Source organism: Buteo buteo, chromosome 1 (genome assembly GCF_964188355.1).
Source record: "Buteo buteo chromosome 1, bButBut1.hap1.1, whole genome shotgun sequence".
NCBI classification, from domain to species: Eukaryota; Metazoa; Chordata; class Aves; order Accipitriformes; family Accipitridae; genus Buteo; species Buteo buteo.
In genome coordinates, this window is record NC_134171.1 from 29,385,944 (window position 1) to 29,403,483 (window position 17,540).

General features: G+C 41.9%; 1 protein-coding gene across 1 annotated transcript; it reads left to right on the forward strand.

Moving 5' to 3' along the window:
* Positions 1-7,459: 7,459 nt before the first annotated feature.
* NIPAL1 (NIPA like domain containing 1) lies at positions 7,460-16,247 on the forward strand. The gene is made up of 5 exons (XM_075025408.1): positions 7,460-7,722; positions 8,818-8,874; positions 9,324-9,414; positions 11,912-12,072; positions 12,206-16,247. Exons 1-5 carry the CDS (start codon positions 7,548-7,550, stop codon positions 12,808-12,810), a joined length of 1,089 nt encoding a protein of 362 aa, XP_074881509.1. The 5' UTR covers positions 7,460-7,547; the 3' UTR covers positions 12,811-16,247.
* Positions 16,248-17,540: the final 1,293 nt, after the last annotated feature.

Below are 17,540 nucleotides of genomic sequence, written 5' to 3' on the forward strand. Positions count from 1 at the left end.
AAATAAGTGGAGCTGTCCTGAATTGCATTAGCCGATGATCCAGGCATTGCTCTAAATCAGTCATAGGTGCTGTTTTGAATGGTAAACTACCATCTTTTTTTCTTTTTCATGTCAGATGATAAGGTTGTATATCAAGACTTTATTTTCTTTGCCATTTGACCTTCACATGTCATCCAAAATAAAGAAAAATATATCATGTTGATAAATTACTTTTATGTAGTTTATTTCTTCCTGGCATTGTCTCAAATTTCTTTGAAATGAGTTAAGTACGCAAAGTACTAATCATCAGTGAAGTATACCCACTCCTTTCTGTAATTATAGATTGCACATTCTTTACATCTGTCCATTGACATGGATTGTTAGCTACAAGGTTTTTTGCGACTTCATATTTTTTCTCAGAAAAAAGAGTTTCGTAGTGTTTTCACAGTTTATTGCAGATTTAAGAACATGAAGCATGAGCTATATAAAGATTTTCAACCAAGAAACAGTAAGCGTATAGAATCATTTAGGTTGGAAAAGACCCTTAAGATCATCCACTCCAACCGTAAACCTAACACTGCCAAGTCCACCACTAAACCATGTCCCTAAGCACCACGTCTACACATCATTTAAATATCTCCAGGGATGGTGGCTCAACCACTTCCCTGGGAAGCCTGTTCCGGTGCTTGACAACCCTTTCAGTTCCAACTATCCAATCTAAGCCTCCCCTGGCACAACTTGAGGCCATTTCCTCTTGTCCTATGGCTTGTTACTTGGGAGAAGAGACTGACACCCACCTCACTGCCACCTCCTTTCAGGTAGTTGTAGAGAGCGATAAGGTCTCCCCTCAGCCTCCTCTTCTCCAGACTAAACAGCGCCAGTGCCCTCAGCCGCTCCTCATAAAACTTTTTCTCTAGACCCTTCACCAGCTCCGTTGCCCTTCTCTGGACACGCTCCAGCACCTCAATGTCTTTCCTGCAGTGAGGGGCCCAAAACTGAACACAGGACTTGAGGTGCGGCCTCACCAGTGCCCAGTACAGGGGAACAACCACCTCCCTGCTCCTGCTGGCCACACTATTTCTGATACAGGCCAGGATGCCGTTGGCCTTCTCGGCCACCTGGGCACACTGCTGGCTCGTATTCAGCTGGCTGTTGACCAATCTGTAGCTCAGATTAAATATTTTATTTATTAATTAAAAAGACTTTGATGTCCATGGTCTGCTAAAGGAGTTGGCCCGTGCAGAGGCAGATCCACAGAAGTGTTAACCATATTGTTTCTCAATATTCTTGTTCTGGGTACCACATCACAGTGAAGCACTGACCAGCAAGATCTGTGCAGAGGAAAGAGGTGGTCTTTGGCAGCTCACCCTCTCCCACCCTCTTGGCTGCTTCAGCAGGCCGTTGCGGTTGTTACCACCTCCCTTCTTCTCTGCAGATCTGCCAACTGAGTTGCTTGCAAGATTGGCACTTCCTGCGCTTCAGTCAAATGGCAGGAAGCTGCAAAAATTGACACATTTTGTTAGAAACAGGGGTGTGAACATGCCGAGTTGACGGATCTGAGGGGGCACAGAACAAAAATAGGAGTTGGGAGCAGACTGCAGACATGTATCTGTCCCTATATATGGTTTTATCCTATGGGCATGCTTATGTTGTACAATAAGATGGAAGTTTGCTTCCAGATTTTCAGATTGTGCTTTAAGATTTTAATTTAACTGTTTTAAATACTATTTAAAATTATTGCTCTTTTCTAGAAGTAACCTGTGTTTTAGAAAGATTAAAGCAGAGAAGTCAAACTCTTTTTATAAGGCAGCCTGCACTTGGTTCAGGCCAACTTCCACAGAAGTTCTTATAATGTAGACATTTGTCCTGGTTTCAGCTGGGATAGAGTTAATTGTCCTCCTAGTAGCTGATATGGTGTTATGTTTTGAGTTCAGTATGCCAAGAATGTTGATAACACTGATGTTTTCAGTTGTTGCTAAGTAATGTTTAGTCTAGAGTCAAGGATTTTTCAGCTTCTCATGCCCAGCCAGCGAGAAAGCTGGAGGGGCACAAGAAGTTGGCACGGGACAGAGCCAGGGCACCTGACCCAAACTGGCCAACGGTGTATTCCATACCATGGGACGTCACGTCTAGTATAGGAACTGGGGGGAGTGGAGGCGGGAGGATTATCACTCGGGGACTCACTGGGCATCGATTGGCGGGCAGGTGGTGAGCAATTGCACTGTGCATCATTTGTATGTTCCAATCCTTTTATTATTGCTGTTGTAAATTTATTAGTGTTATTGTTATCATTATTAGTTTCTTCTTTCCTGTTCTACTAAACCGCTGTTATCTCAACCCACGAGTTTTACTTCTTTTCCCGATTTTCTCCCCCATCCCACTGGGTGGGGTGGGAGTGAGTGAGCGGCTGCATAGTGCTTAGTTGCTGGCTGGGGTTAAACCACGTCAACATTGTAAAGATAAAGTGCATAGGTAATTAAACGCACAAAACCAAATGCAATGCTCCTTTTCTCCTAACATACAGAGTACTGGTTACGTTACAAAATAAATACAGAAATAAAAAATGAGACTAAGGCATCGAAACTGATCTCTTGGTTTAACCCCGGGACTGCAAAGTCAAGAGTGCCTAAGGCAGGGAAAACTGATACTGTCACCATATTTCACCAGTCTGCACCACAGCTAAAACTTTTCAAAACCAAGGATGAGTAATTTAGGTGCTGTGCTGCAAAGCATGGTTACAACTCCGCTGTTCTTAAGCCAGCCTGTCCCCGTGGTGCTCTGTGGAGGTGTGTTCAATCCGCCGCTCGGTTTGGCTCCAGTTTGGGAAGTTCTTGTGCACGCTAAAGGTCCTCAGACCATCCCGGGAAGTTTGCGGGACAACGCTAGGTTAGCATGTAATGGTTTATTAAGCCATCCATTTTGTAAATGTGTTTCACTTACCCTTGTTAAAAACAAGGGCTTAGCCTTCTACCTTGAAGCTATCGATTGGGTAATAAAGATAATTGTTTCTTATGACACCCCGGAGCCCGTTCAACCACAGGGAGTCATCGGAGGTCAGTATCGCCAGGCGCTGCCGCAGCTGTGCGAAGCTGGGATGCTCTGGCCGGGGCATCCCCCCGCCTGCCTGCAGAGCCAGCGGTCAAAGCCAGCGCGGGCAGCCCATCACACCCGTTCCGCGGCTGCACATTAAAACTGCTCACCTCTTCTCCCAGGTGCGAAGGGGAGGGAAATCAAATCTATGGAAACCTGCGGTAGGCACAAATACGGCCCGGGTACCCCCGGAGAGAGCTCTTTCCTTTGGATTCAGCGTTCGGCTGGGGTCGCAGAAGTCGCCCGGTGCGAACCGGCGCTTCCTAACGGCTTGCTTACACGAAACCAAACCCGTTCGGGGTGCCCGCTGCAGCCCCGCCGGCCCGTTCCCCCTCAGGACGCGCCCGCGGGCCGCGGCGGGGATGCCACCTCCACCTCCTCCCGCTGCCAGCCCGGGGCCCGCGGGCGGCGGGGCGGGCCGGGCCGGGCCGGGCCAGCGGGGCGCGCCCAGGTGCGCCGGGCCGCGCCCGGGCGGGCGGAGCCCCCGCCGCCGCCACCACCTCCCGCGACGCTGCGGAGCCCGCGGAGGGGCCGCCCCGCAGCCATGGGGCACCGAGGGGCGCCGCCCGCCCGCCCGCCCTGCCGCACGGGTCAGTGGCTGCGCGGGCGCGGAGGGGGAGCGGCGGAGGGGCGGGGGGGATGCGCGGCACTGCGCGCAGCGTGCGGCGGGTGGGGGGCGCGGCGCCGGCGGGAGGGCGCGGGGGGTGCGCGGTCCGTGGGCGGGCGCCGGTGCTGTAGCCCCCTCCCCGCCCTCGCTGCCCCTGCGCCCGAACCGCGGGAGCGGCTGTCGTGACTCCTGCATGCGTAAGACTTTGCTCCGCCGTGACGTCAGGCAGTTGCTTTCTGAGAAGTGTGGCGCCGGGGAGGCTCCTGCGCTTCTAAACCCTCCCTTCGGCATCTTTCGTGCGTCTTTAGGAATGGGGGTGTGTCGGGGAACGATCCCTTGCCGCTTCCCGGTACATCCGCTTTTGGCCCCGGTCGCCAGGTCTTGGCAAAAGGGGGCTTGGTATTTCCCGGGTGGCGGAGGCAGGCGTTCCGTGTTGCTGCCAGGTGCGAGCTGACTCCTGAGCGCAATAAAAACGGTCAAATTACGTGTCTAATCAAAGCAAATAGTTTTCCACATGATTTAGGACCAGTATCTTCAGTGGCGGGATAAAAACTAAACTGGCCGTCGCTTATGAACCGCGGGGTACGTTAGTCCCAGGCTTTTGCAGGACTGCAAAACGACAGCAAGCTAAACTTGCTACAAGGAACATGTAGTCCCAAGCTGGCTGATCTACCCGACTCGGATAGAGACAGTTTAGGTGTTTGAGAGAACATCTTCGGGTTTAGCTGAATTGTAAAAACACTTTAGAAGTTACAACAGTTGCCACCTGAACTCAGCCTGGTTTCCTGTTGCTATCAGCCTTGAGTCAGAGCTCAGAGAGTTTATTTCTGCAAGGAGGGGTTCTGCTGACAGGTTCACATTTGTTGATGTTTGGCAGTGGGAGGTGAAACTTGCTTAGCTACAGAAGCTGGGTGCTGAGCAAGCCAGGCGGCCTCGGAGATTTGTCACCTTCCTCAGTCCTTCCAGGTAATCGTCAGACTGGTCACAGTGGGCAATAAAGTAATAGTAATTCCTGGATCAGCTTCCTCTTACCATGTCTCAGGTGGTTCTTTGATCGGTGGTGTGACATACCACTTTACATGCAAGTGGAACAAATTACACGTTTTTTAAAATTGGAAAAACTCCTCAGCACAATAAACAGAGATGGCAAGCATTCAAAATTACTCTTCTCAGCTGGCAGGCGGAACAGGTGAAAAATGCAACGTGTCTTTGTAAATGTGAGCAAAGATTGTATTTCAGAAAGGAGACAAACATCCTGGGGCAGTCACTGAATGACTTACTACAGATGGCACGATTACATTTTCATTGTTCGGTGTCATAAAGTCTGCTGGGGAATGGAAAACTTAAGAATCAGTAGAAAAAGTAGCAGTAGTGTCATATGGAAGGGAATAAGCCTGCCATTCATCTCCAGCTAAATGAAAGTACACCACTCACAAGAAGTGGGAGAAGAGTGTTATTTTCTTCACTGTAGAAACCCAACACACTGATAGAAAGCTGTCTTTACCATTGCAAGTAGCTAAAAGACCATACTTACCAGGAGTTTTTATCCTCAAGCTTTCTTTTAATCGAAGGCAAGAAATGTTGCTGCTTCTCACATAAAGCCTGTAGTAGCTGAGTGGTGGTGGCACCACCGCCACCAGTCTGGTTTAGCATCATGATAAGGTGTTGAGAGCTAGGCAGTTTCATTCACTGGCAACTCTCTGCTTTTTGCCTTGCTCGGCTATGTGATGGTTAAAGGACTTCTCTGTAATCTTCTTTCGTAATTTAATCTGTAATAATTATGTCAAAACTTCAGTGTATGCAATTTTCTTCTTTTAAGACTATGCTAATACTTTAGAATTTTAAAATACTTTCGGATACAGTTGCAAATTCCATTTCTTTTACATTATCCAATTGCAACTTCTAGTAATGATAAGATGGCAAAATACTATCTATCCTACATGCTATGCAAAAGTAATTTCAAGTAAATGTGAGTCTTAAGATTTTAATCTTCAGCTGCAGGATATGGACATATCCATCTTGTGGGACCATTTTTATAAAGTTTGGCTTAACAATACAAAACAACTCCTGTTATGTAGAAACTCTCTTGGCAAACAAGGCAGTGTGATTGCACAGCCTGAAAATCAAATGATAACTTCCTGTAGTGTGTTTATTGTACAGTATGGCACAGGAAAACTGGGAGCAGATACTCATTCTAGTTCCTTACTTGTAAAGGATGGTGTGTCCTAGTGTTAGTATCAACATTGTCAGCTGCAAATGAACATACGCTGTCAAATTTCATACCGTTTTTAATACTTTTTCTATTTTAAATATTCCTTCCTAAACAGTATTAGGTGAATTATCCAAGGCTGCTTATTGTTAATTGTTCAGTGAAGTACTTTTGACAGAACATTAATATTTCCAGAGCTTAGGTATGAACAGACACAGTGGCACATCCTTTTCTACCAAGTGTCCAAGTGTTTTTTTCAGTTGGGGGAAAAAAAAAAAAAGTGAGTGAATTACTGATGGTGCCACCCAGCAGGATGAATCCTTCATGTGTCATTTTAATTAGAGGGAACCATGGAAAGCAAAATTATTTGTTGCATCCAATGCTTTATATGAGTCACGATGGATTGAGCTTTTGTACTTCCGCATCAGCTGTTTCATATTTTAATGTGTCTTCACAATAAAACCTTTCTTTCCAAAAAGGTTGTCCTTAAAAGCTGTTCCAGCCTAGATTCTCTAATCCATGCTGATTGCATGCTGCAGTCTACCATGAGAAACTGTGAAACATCTGCTTAGACTACTGTAAGCCCTGTTGCAGCATTGCTGCCTGTCCCCTGCTTCCCAGTGCAAAGCAATGACTCCTTTTGTTCTTGGAAATGCAATACCTCTTCTTTCTTTAAAAAACATGTTTAGGGTGATGGCAATGATGTCATTCCCGCAGGCTCTCATCGTAGTGATGCTGATAAGGCTTGGCTGGCTGAGTGCGTGGAGCCTCAGTCTTAACTCAGGATGACCCGGCTCTGCGGCTGTTTGGCAGGGATAGCCAGGGGGACTGTCCCTTGCAGGCTGTGGTCTTCCTCCAGCTCAGTGTTGTTGAGGTTCGATGAAAATTTCTGTGAGGTGTGATGAGGCCTCCACCTCAAAATTTTATGAGTCGTTAAAGAAGATCTGGCTTACACAGCAGTCACTGAACAATCTTAATAGTGCATATTAGTGCCCATATGTAGCAAGAGTTTGCTCCCTATATAGATTTTTTTTTTCCTTCTCTTTTTTATTTGTTGTTTCCAAATCTCAGCTACAAATATAAAAGCAGAAGCCTGGAATAGTAGCAGGCTTACGCTAGCAGGCAAAGTCTGAAATCATGGACTTGGTTCTGTGTTTGTGTTTTGGGGATGTGGTCTCTGCACAATACAAAAGAACCCTTTCTTCTTGAGGTTTCAAGTTAGCTTTTATGATTTCAAGGTGAATTCTGAGTTACATCAAAGATAGTATTTTATTGTTGCATTCCTTGGTATTGCCCTAATTGCTTGACTAAGCTGATGTAGTGCAAAATATATACATATATATACATATATATATATATATATAAAATAAGGCATGCACCTGTGAATGACGGGTGGATAATGACCTGGGGCAGCATTGTGTATGTTATGTGGATTTTGTGAGTTATTTGCATGGTCAGAAGTGATAAGCGCTCTGGAAATGTGTGGAAAGGAGTGAGCAGAGCAAGGACAGGGCTCCTTCAGAGCTGTACCTTGTTTGTTAATCACTTGTCCTCCTTTTTCTCCTCCCAGGTGCTGTGCTCTCTTTTCCTTGCCATGACTCCTGCCAAGCATGGTGCCAGATCATCAATGTGTCTGAATCACGCTCTTCTCTCCTTGCCTCTATGGACGGGACTCTCAATGAAACGAACCAGAGCATTTCCACTCCTGCTGGAAGCAAATACCGGCTCTACATTGGCTTGGCTTTGGCGATAGGTTCCAGTATCTTTATTGGTGCTAGTTTCATACTGAAGAAGAAAGGGCTTTTGAAACTGGCAGACAAAGGAGTCCCCCGAGCTGGTAAGTGATGCTGTCTGCCTTGCTCCTGCTGGGGATGCAAACGCCTCTTGTAACTTGGCAAAATCAAGGTTTGAGTTAACAGATCACACGTTTAAAAGCGTTGTAGGTGAAATCTGTCATATTTTAATAGTGATCAGAAGTCCTGTCTTGGCTATGGATGGAAATACAGTATTATTTCTCTGTGTGTGATTGCAGGGACTGGGATTTCAGAATTCCTAGGGCCATGGGGGCAGTGGTGGGTATTAAATCTAGCAAACTGGTGATATTTCCTCCCTGACAGCAGTTAGGTACCAAATGAAATTCTCCATTCATCTTACCCTTCAAAATGCCTTTCTCTCTCTTTTTTCCATCTTTTTCCTCCCTCATTTGAGATGGAAAGTCTTAAGATGGTAACTAGGTTCAGAGTTTGGGTTTGGTTTTTTTTAAAAAAAAGGAAGTGCAATGAGCTGTAGAGGGATACTTATTAGAAAAGTTTCTGCGGTTAGTACAACTATTCTTTCATCAGAGTCAACAGATGAAGAGCTAGAAAGAGACCATTGGACTAATCTCACCATTCCCTTTGCGTGGATTTAAATATAAAGCATTAGCAGGTTTTCTTTTGTTTGTTGTGTTTATTGCAATATACTGTTGCAGAGAATTTGGTTGAAACAAATGTGTTACTGAACGTTCAATATACTTAAATTTTATGTCAAAAAAATTAATGCATGCAGTGGCTTTTTTCTTTCTGATTTCTCTCAATTTACAGTATAAGCAGAGTCAAACTGCAGCTGACTGTGTATGAATATGTTGGATCTGACCTGGGAGAGCACTTTGAAGCATATCTTAAACTCACAAACAATCTTCATAGACATTTTACTTTCGCTTGGAACTTTCCCTTTAGTCAAGTATCATTTCTCGGAAGTCCAAGCCACAAAACAGTACGGTGATTAATAAAAATGTCAGTCAAAATCTAACTAAATAGTCTTCATGTCTCATCCAGATAACATGCTCTTTCAGTACTTTATATGACTAGAGGCAAATGTGAAGCTGTAGTTTAGTTTATTATAATAAGGTGATCTCTTTCTTCTAATACGAGATTATTTTTTCTGCTTTCAGGACAGGGTGGATATTCGTATTTGAAGGAATGGCTTTGGTGGGCTGGACTGCTTTCAAGTAAGTCACCTCTTTCCTTTCAACCTATATGTAAATGCAACATAAAGCAGATGATTGTTTTAAATAGATATATTCCCTGATTTTTCACTCCCCTCACTTAAAAGAAATGTCTTTGCAATCACCTTTATGACAGAAGCCATTCCGATATTCCATCTCTCAAATACTGTGTTTGCTTTTTGCAGAATAACAACCTTTTCTTTAATATCCAGCCAAAAGCAACGGGATTGAATCTGTCCAGCTTCTAGGAGTACTTAGGGGAAAAGTATTTGGCTTTCTTCAGCCTTTATTATTTCCAGAGGAGGTTAGATAATTTTGAAAGGAAAATTTGCATATATAGTGTAGAAAAAAGATTTTGGTTTATATTTGCTATCATACAAAATATTTATTTTGATATTCCTTTTATTCCTCCCCCCCACCTCAACCTGATCCAAATGTTCTTTCTTCTGCAGTGGGATTAGGAGAAGCTGCAAATTTTGCTGCCTATGCCTTTGCACCTGCAACCTTAGTTACCCCCTTGGGTGCACTGAGTGTTCTCATAAGGTTAGTACAAATTGGGAGCAAACCTTGACAAATGAACCATTCACTGTGTGACGGAAAAATACTGTCTTTGGCTGAAAGTGGAGAATTTTAGTAAGAAAACTGAAAAGCAATATATGAACAAAAAATGCTTTTTGTTCTTCAGTGGAAAGATCACTTTCTTATTTAGAACTGAATTTTCTGGGTAGAGGGAATGAGAAGTCTTGTTCCCAAAACTAACATATATGCTTTCCCAACAGCCTTCCACCTATATTATGAAGCATTTCTTATCCGTGTATGCCAGGTATACTGCTGAAGTACAGTGGTAGAAGGCTGTAACTTATCTTTTCCTAGAGAAGTGAAGCTGTCTTAAAGTCTTATCCTGTTCTTCAGTTATGAAAAAACTTCAAAAGAAAATACAGTATTTCTCCATTAAAATGTTTTCAAAACCAGTTCTTTTTTATAGGAGCATAATTTCATATTAAGCCACACTTAGGAAGCATTTTGGGTTTGTTTGGTCTTTTCCAAGTCCTTCTGGAAAGAAGGCAAAGAAACTTTTAGCCTTTTTAATATCCACAGTTAAAATTTGTGGTTGTTTTGAAATATGAATGCCCTTCAAACACTCATATTTTCCAATGTATGAGGAAACAAATAACTTTCAAGTACTTAAGCACATACAGCTATCACAGAAGCAGAAAAGACATGAATTATGCTTACAACAAATGTTCTAAGAAATAATTTATTAGCAAAACAGAATTACTGTATTTTAAATGTAAAACTCTTATTTTTTAGACCTGAGTATACTATATGAAACATTGTGTTTAAAACCAGCCTGGGCCATGTAAAAAAAGCTGCCCGGCAGAGAAAGACCTGGGGGTGCTGGTTGACAGCCAGCTGAATACGAGCCAGCAGTGTGCCCAGGTGGCCAAGAAGGCCAACGGCATCCTGGCCTGTATCAGAAATAGTGTGGCCAGCAGGAGCAGGGAGGTGGTTGTTCCCCTGTACTGGGCACTGGTGAGGCCGCACCTCGAGTCCTGTGTTCAGTTTTGGGCCCCTCACTACAGGAAAGACATGGAGGTGCTGGAGCGTGTCCAGAGAAGGGCAACGGAGCTGGTGAGGGGCCTGGAGCACAAGTCTTATGAGGAGCGGCTGAGGGAGCTGGGGCTGTTTAGTCTGGAGAAAAGGAGGCTGAGGGGAGACCTTATCACTCTCTACAACTACCTGAAAGGAGGTTGTAGTGAGGTGGGTGCTGGTCTCTTCTGTCAGGTGGCTGCTGATAGGACAAGAGGAAATGGCCTCAAGTTGAGGCAAGGGAGATTTAGGTTAGATATTAGGAAAAATTTCTTTACAGAAAGGGTTGTCAGACATTGGAATAGGCTGCCCAGGGAAGTGGTTGGGTCACCATCCCTGGAGGTATTCAAAAAGCGAGTAGACAGGGTACTTCAGGACATGGTTTAGGGGGCATGGTTGATGGTTGGACTCGATGATCTTAAAGGTCTTTTCCAACCTAAATGATTCTATGATTCTATCCTATGATTCTATGTATCTTTTTTTTTTTTTTTAAAGATGCTAGCAGTAATTTAACTGTTAAAAATGCAGCCATTCCATCATAGCAAAACCAGTGTAACTCTCACCTACAGATATGCTGGGATCAGCATATAGGTCGATGCAGACTAACTGGCTGCCTGGCTGCTGCTTTGCAAAACAGCCTGAGTTTTAACGCCCTCTCCTTTGATGTGGGTAGCAATCTTTCCAACTTTCATGAAAAAGAGAGGTCGTGAGAACTTCATGTCAGTGAGCTCATTACCCTTGTGTGAAAAAATAGCTGTAATTTGATTAGTGGGTTGAAAAACTATTTGTGAGCACATCCACATGCCATTAAGCCTGTGTCTGTGCCTAAGGTTATGCTCTAGCTGGCTGATTGTGTGCCCTGTGAGGTGGCCTCATTTGGGCCAGGTTATTATCCTTAGGTTAAATCTTGAACCCCTTGGAGAGCCTGGGGTCAGTCCTCTTCAAAGGGGGAGATGTGCCTTCTCTGTGTTTTTGGGGGAGTCCTGGCAAGCCAGGAAGAAACTGTGCCTGGGTGGGAGACCCCAGGAAGAGATGAGGAACAGTTTCCAAAACTTGTGTGCATTGGTTTTAATAGCAAACGAAGTGCTTTAAACCATTTTTGGAAGAAAGTAACAGTTCGTGTGGTCCATCTACAGGTGTGTGAGAGCACATACCCTGAGCCAGGCAATCAGTAATGAGAAGTTCCTCGAGCAATTTGGACCCTTTACAACCTGGAGAGGAGGGATCAGGGTTGCTAACCCCCCTAAAACCTGACCTGACCTTTTTGGTCCTGACCAACCTACTTGCAAAACTCTGTAAAATTTGGTTGTTTCAGGCTGGTTTCCCATATACCCAAATTCAAAAGAGGTTTTGAATTTGAATTACTTTGAATTATCATGTTACACAGACAGATTTTGAATGTCTAGCGTGGTGGTGGAGATGAACCTTTTATTTATATTTTGCCAAACAGTGCTATATTGTCATCCTATTTTTTAAACGAGAAGCTGAATATTCATGGAAAGCTGGGGTGTGTACTGAGCATTTTGGGGTCAACGGTCATGGTTATTCACGCCCCTGAGGAGGAGGAGGTCACCTCACTAGATGAGATGGAAAGAAAGCTGCAAGATCCAGGTCTGTATGCAGTTGCAATGAACTTGTGCTACAGTTCATAGAGTTCATTCGGGACACTGAATAACTTCTAACATGTACGTAGTCTTGTATTTTCTCTTATGCACGTTACTCTTCTTCCCTTCCTTTCTTACAGCATTTGTTACATTTGCTGTTCTCCTGACAGTTGTTGCCCTCGTGCTGATATTTATTGTGGCTCCAAGGAGAGGTCAGACAAATATACTGATCTACATTTTAATTTGCTCACTCATTGGTGCCTTCTCCGTCTCATCTGTGAAAGGCCTGGGCATTGCCATCAAACAAATGTTGGAGCAGAAACCAGTTTATCGACATCCATTGGTTTATGTTTTGGTGGGCATCTTAGTGCTCTCAGTCAGCACTCAGATCAACTATCTCAACAAAGCATTGGACGTGTTCAATACATCTCTAGTGACACCTATTTATTACGTGTGTTTCACCACAACAGTTGTGACATGCTCCATCATCCTGTTCAAGGAGTGGAGTAGTCTGGACCTGGGTGATATCATTGGAACCCTGAGTGGATTCTGCAGTATCATCATTGGCATTTTTCTATTGCACGCTTTCAAAAATACTAATATCACCTGGAGTCAGTTGATGTCCACTGTTGCCAAAGAACCAACATTAGCACACCGTGAATATGAAACCTGTCACACTTTACTGGAGACCATGGAAGACTCAGCTTTGGCATATGAGGAGGACAACATTTTATTCAGTCAATGAAACTCTCAAGCAGCATTCATCATTGACGTACCATGAATTTCAGCCTCAGCCCACCTGTATCTACCAGAGTGCTGCTCTTTTCCGCAATCCTCTGGAAAACTATCTGTAAGGCCACTTAAGTGTGGGCCACTCCTCTGTGTGCCAGCTGTTACTACCAAGTAATGAATGGAAGTGTTCAATAATTTACATGACAAACAGAAAAGTGATTGTATGTTAAGTAACGAAAAACCTTGTCTTTTTTTATGCAGCATCTCCTATTGGAGAATTTTAGCAGAGAAGGGTGATCTTTGTAAGCTATGTTTACAAAGTGCAATTTTCCCATCATGATAAAAGACAATCCTTGTTGAAGTGACAAGCACTCTGCTATTATCTTAGTGATGGCCTTAATATTTCAGGCTTTCTTTATATTTTCATAATTTATTGCCAAGCAAACTTGTAGATACTCTTCATGAAGGATATTCATTGGAGATATAATATGAAGAAAACAGTGTTTAACCCTTTTAGCTTTTAAAATAAAATTTTATGCAAGATCTATTCACTTTTGATCACCTACCAATGAATCTTATATAGATGTCACCAAAAAAATTTATGAAATATGGTTCTTGGTAACCAGTCTCCTTCAAAATCCATTTTTTAACAGCAAAGTCTTAGTGCTTCTACCTGAGGAATTCTGAGTGGATTGCAAATCCCTGAATATGCATGTACCTTTTCATTTCAAAACTATGACCAAGTTACAGTTTAAGAAAAAGCAGATTCATTAGAGGCCTGCAAACAGTTGCTATTGGCTTAAAAAATTACATAAGATGAAAGAATAAAGCATTCAAAGGCAGAAGAAAACCAGAATGTGCAATTAAGAATTTCCACTCTGTTTTATGCTACTCTGAGGCTTAAGAAGGGACTTCACTTCTTTCTGTACTTCTTCCTAATATTGCCATCTATTCATCAAAACCCATTTAAACTTTTCAAAATTTTTCTCATTTTCCAGAAAGGTATCATTGTTTCTTAATTGCAAAACAGTCCTGTTATTTTATATTCCGTTATAAAAGCAAAATCCATTTTCCAATTGTTGCGCTATTTCTAAAAATACTGGGTAAAGGCTGTAAACAAGGACTGAGAAACACCAAAACATCTTTTGTTTTAGTTTGTCCTTTTAATCTTTTCTAAAAATGAGTATTAACCTCTATTAGATGTTTTAGCTATTAATCTACCATAGGCCTTGAAGGTTAGGATCTGTACAACAGTATGCTCCTCAGTTGTGGTCACTGATCTTTATTTCACAAAACCAGCTTGCACAGTCCATGTTTTACTCATTACACTCCCCTTTGTTGCCACTTTGTGAGCAAGAAAGTAGTTTCAGCAATCAGATGTGTGGGTCTTGACAAGCTCATCAGAAAGGTAGCATTTCCAATTCTTGGGTTTTCAAGTGTGAGTCCAGGACCTTTGCCAGAGGATGCTAGCATTTCAGCAATTAAAAACTGATTTTAGTCAGCTGAGATTTATATGCCAAGCAGAACCTCCTCATGAAGCGGGCTGTATATTCTCTAACATTCAAAGAATGTAGTAAAAGTGAACACTTTGGATAGATAGCAAATTGTTTCATGAACAAAAGCTCATAATTTAGCTGTAAGAACAAAAGGGTTGCTGCTGGTATTTCATATATGTTTGTGTTGGGCAAACTTTCAGTACTTCCTTTTTGAAAGGCATTCATAAAACATCTCACTTGTAAATTATTTTTAATGATGCTTTAGAAGCTATCAAAAACTAGAAATTAACACTAGTGATACTAACTTGAAGTAATTCCTAAATTCCAATCACCTTTTTTTTTTTTTCCACTAAGCTAGGTTTGTAGTTGACATACCTACAGGAAGAGGTAGAAGTTGTATCAGTCACTTGCACCTTATTTCTAAACCCTTATTTTTACAATGAAGAGCAAATGTGATACTGAAATGTGTGTCTGGTTCTTCTTATAAAATATTGCAGGTAATCTTGCCAATTTAAAAAGAAGCCCAGAAGATGTCATTAGGCAGTGGGTATTCAGATTATCACCTGTGATTACCTCATTTGAGAAGTACTTTCAATAGTGCAGGAGATGGCAGCAATGTTACCCCAGCAAAAGAGTCATTTTCACAGAAAACGTACTTGCCTTGAAAATATAATGGCCACGTATACAGCTTTGGAATATTTTTTCAGCTTCCCAAGTGATGAGACTTGCAACAATTCTTTGCTGTTAAAATATGTGTTAAAAAGGCTTCAGAGAAGAAAATACATAAACAGGGTTTCATTACTTCTTAGTTAATGTAGAGACTACTTTGGCTTTATTGGTCAGATTCAAGCTACAAAATCTTTATAGTTAAAAACAGGTAATACAAATATTAAAAAGACTAAAAAATGGAGTTTTCTTTACAGTTTGCCCTTTAACAAAAGCTTGCATTGCTTTTCACTGTTACTCATACAATTTAAAGCATAACTGAAGAAAATATCAATTGAGCCTAAAAAGAGAAAAAGAAATCCTTTTGCATAGTTTGTGGTCCCTCTGTTTGCTTATACAGTCATCACTGTAGTGTGACCAAATGGGTTATTTATATGAAAAAGCAACCAGTCCAATTCTTGAATGGATGCATGTTGGCATTTTTTTAAGGTATGTAGTAATACTTTCTTTGCAAAGGATCTGGACTCTGTTTATACCAACTCCTGGTAGTCAGTTAACTTGTACCAAGCAAAAATCCTGTATTTTCTACTGGACCTACATATCTGCTTTTATACATAAATAACATCTAGTATAAAAATAATGTTATTTTCTTACAATGTCAGAAAACCAAGTTAATGCTTATTTTCATGGTGTACAGGAAGTCTATCATGTTAAGAAGTAAATTATCGATAATCTTTTTGTATAAAAAACATTTGCTGTAAGGGATGTTATTTTTGAAAATGTTTATATTTAGTTATTAATTTGGAATGATTTTAAATTTTAGTGAAATTATGCTAATATTTATATTGTAATAAATTATTCATGGATTATGTACTAAATAATAATCTGTGCTTTTTTAAACAAGGAATAAAAAAGAGTGTAATTAATATTTCTGGTAAGCATTTAAACACTATCTATCTGGTAGATCCAAGGAGAATAATCTTGGGTTTAGCACCTGGTCCTGTGCACACATAAGTGGATTCTAGATGAAGAAGGTCTGGCTTATGTCTTTGCACTTCATGTGCATCTGACCTGATCATGATCTTCTTTAAGTAGCTTTGATTTATACTAGTTTTTCTGATAGGAAAGAGAATTTTCTACTCCCCTAGATAAGCCACGTGTGAAACTACTATATATTCACCTTGAGCTAAAAAGTCTGTGATGTTATTAAGGAACTGGAAGGAAGAGTATGAGGAGATCAAGAGGTTTTAGCTTCACTTACAGAATTATCCAGTTTGTCCAGATGTGTTATTTTTACCCTGGTGTTCTGTAGAAAGCATTGGCAAGGAACATTTAGTGCTGATGATTAGTAGCCAAAAGACATGGATTTTGAGGGCCAAAAATAATGGGCAAGTGAAAATGCCTTCCCTTCTAAACTAGGGAAGAAAACCCAAGGCTGATGTGTTAGGGATCTCTTTCTCATGGCCAGTCTCAGTGGAGAGTATTTCAGTGAGTTGTCAGGTTTTCCAGGCAGTGAAATGAAGGACATTATCTAAAGTAATTTGAAGTGTTTTGGAAAGTAGGGCGAATGGTTAAGAACCAGAACAAAGAAAACCTCAGAGGCAATACATTGCTAACTAAATTATGGCTTTTAAATGCTGATACAAAACAAATCTTGGCAGCTACTCATTACTAGCGTACATTAGGACAAATTAATGGGCGATTAAATTCATTACATAGCTGCACTGACTAAATGTAGGTAGGTCAAGAAGACTTGGATAGGTTAAATAATCTGCAGGGAGGTTGGAAGGAAGTACATAGGTTATTAGTTTCTATAGAAACCTGTTCTACCATCTTCCTTTACCTGCCTTCCCAGCCACACCTAAAACAGCCATGCTATAAAAAATTTTCATCCCAAAGACTACTGATTCAAAACATCAACCTCTTTACTCATCACGGTTGCATCCTGGAGCTATGTGGGGAATTATATACTTCTAGCAAATGCTATTCTCTTGCTGTTTAAATTCCAGTAAAACAAAACTGGCAAGTGTGTTAGAAAATACTCTTTTAGCAGAGTGGGTTTCCTGTACCTGACTCCTTTCTGGCAGTTTTTAAAATGGTGCCGAGGTCCAGAACAGGACGAGGAGGCTGAGCGGGAGCCAGGCTGGTGGTACAAGGGAGGGGTGGTGGTGGTGATGTGCGTCCATGTGTCTGCAGGGCCCCCCTCTTTGGAAAACTTTGGTGGTGGGCTAAGTTGGTCTGTAATTGATCTGCAATTGCTTGTCGGGAGTACTTTTGACAACGGAATTTCATTTTCTGAAAAATACAGTCCGGTTTGTCAACAATACAGCTTTTTTATAGAAGAGAGATATATCCTAAGCAGCTGGTGCACAGAAGCTGGGAATTCTGCCTTTTTTCCTCCCATCCATAATACTGACTTGCTGCAAGTTTTCTGATGTTTGATCAGGAAACATCACCTGAATTTTTACAAATGCTGAGTACTAATACAGCCTTTGACCACACATTCCATGTATGGAGGTGTTATAGTGTGTCGTTCTAACCTTTACTGCTCTTCCAGATCTCTCTTTTATCACACAAATGT

What these genes read in the sequence shown, in the direction of transcription:
- NIPAL1 (XM_075025408.1), top strand. Translation starts at nt 7,548, where the DNA reads ATGGACGGGACTCTCAATGAAACGAACCAGAGCATTTCCACTCCTGCT. An exon ending in GCACTGAGTGTTCTCATAAG is followed by an intron (nt 9,415 to 11,911) that starts GTTAGTACAAAT and finishes TTTGCCAAACAG; the next exon opens with TGCTATATTGTCATCCTATT. An exon ending in AAGAAAGCTGCAAGATCCAG is followed by an intron (nt 12,073 to 12,205) that starts GTCTGTATGCAG and finishes CCTTTCTTACAG; the next exon opens with CATTTGTTACATTTGCTGTT.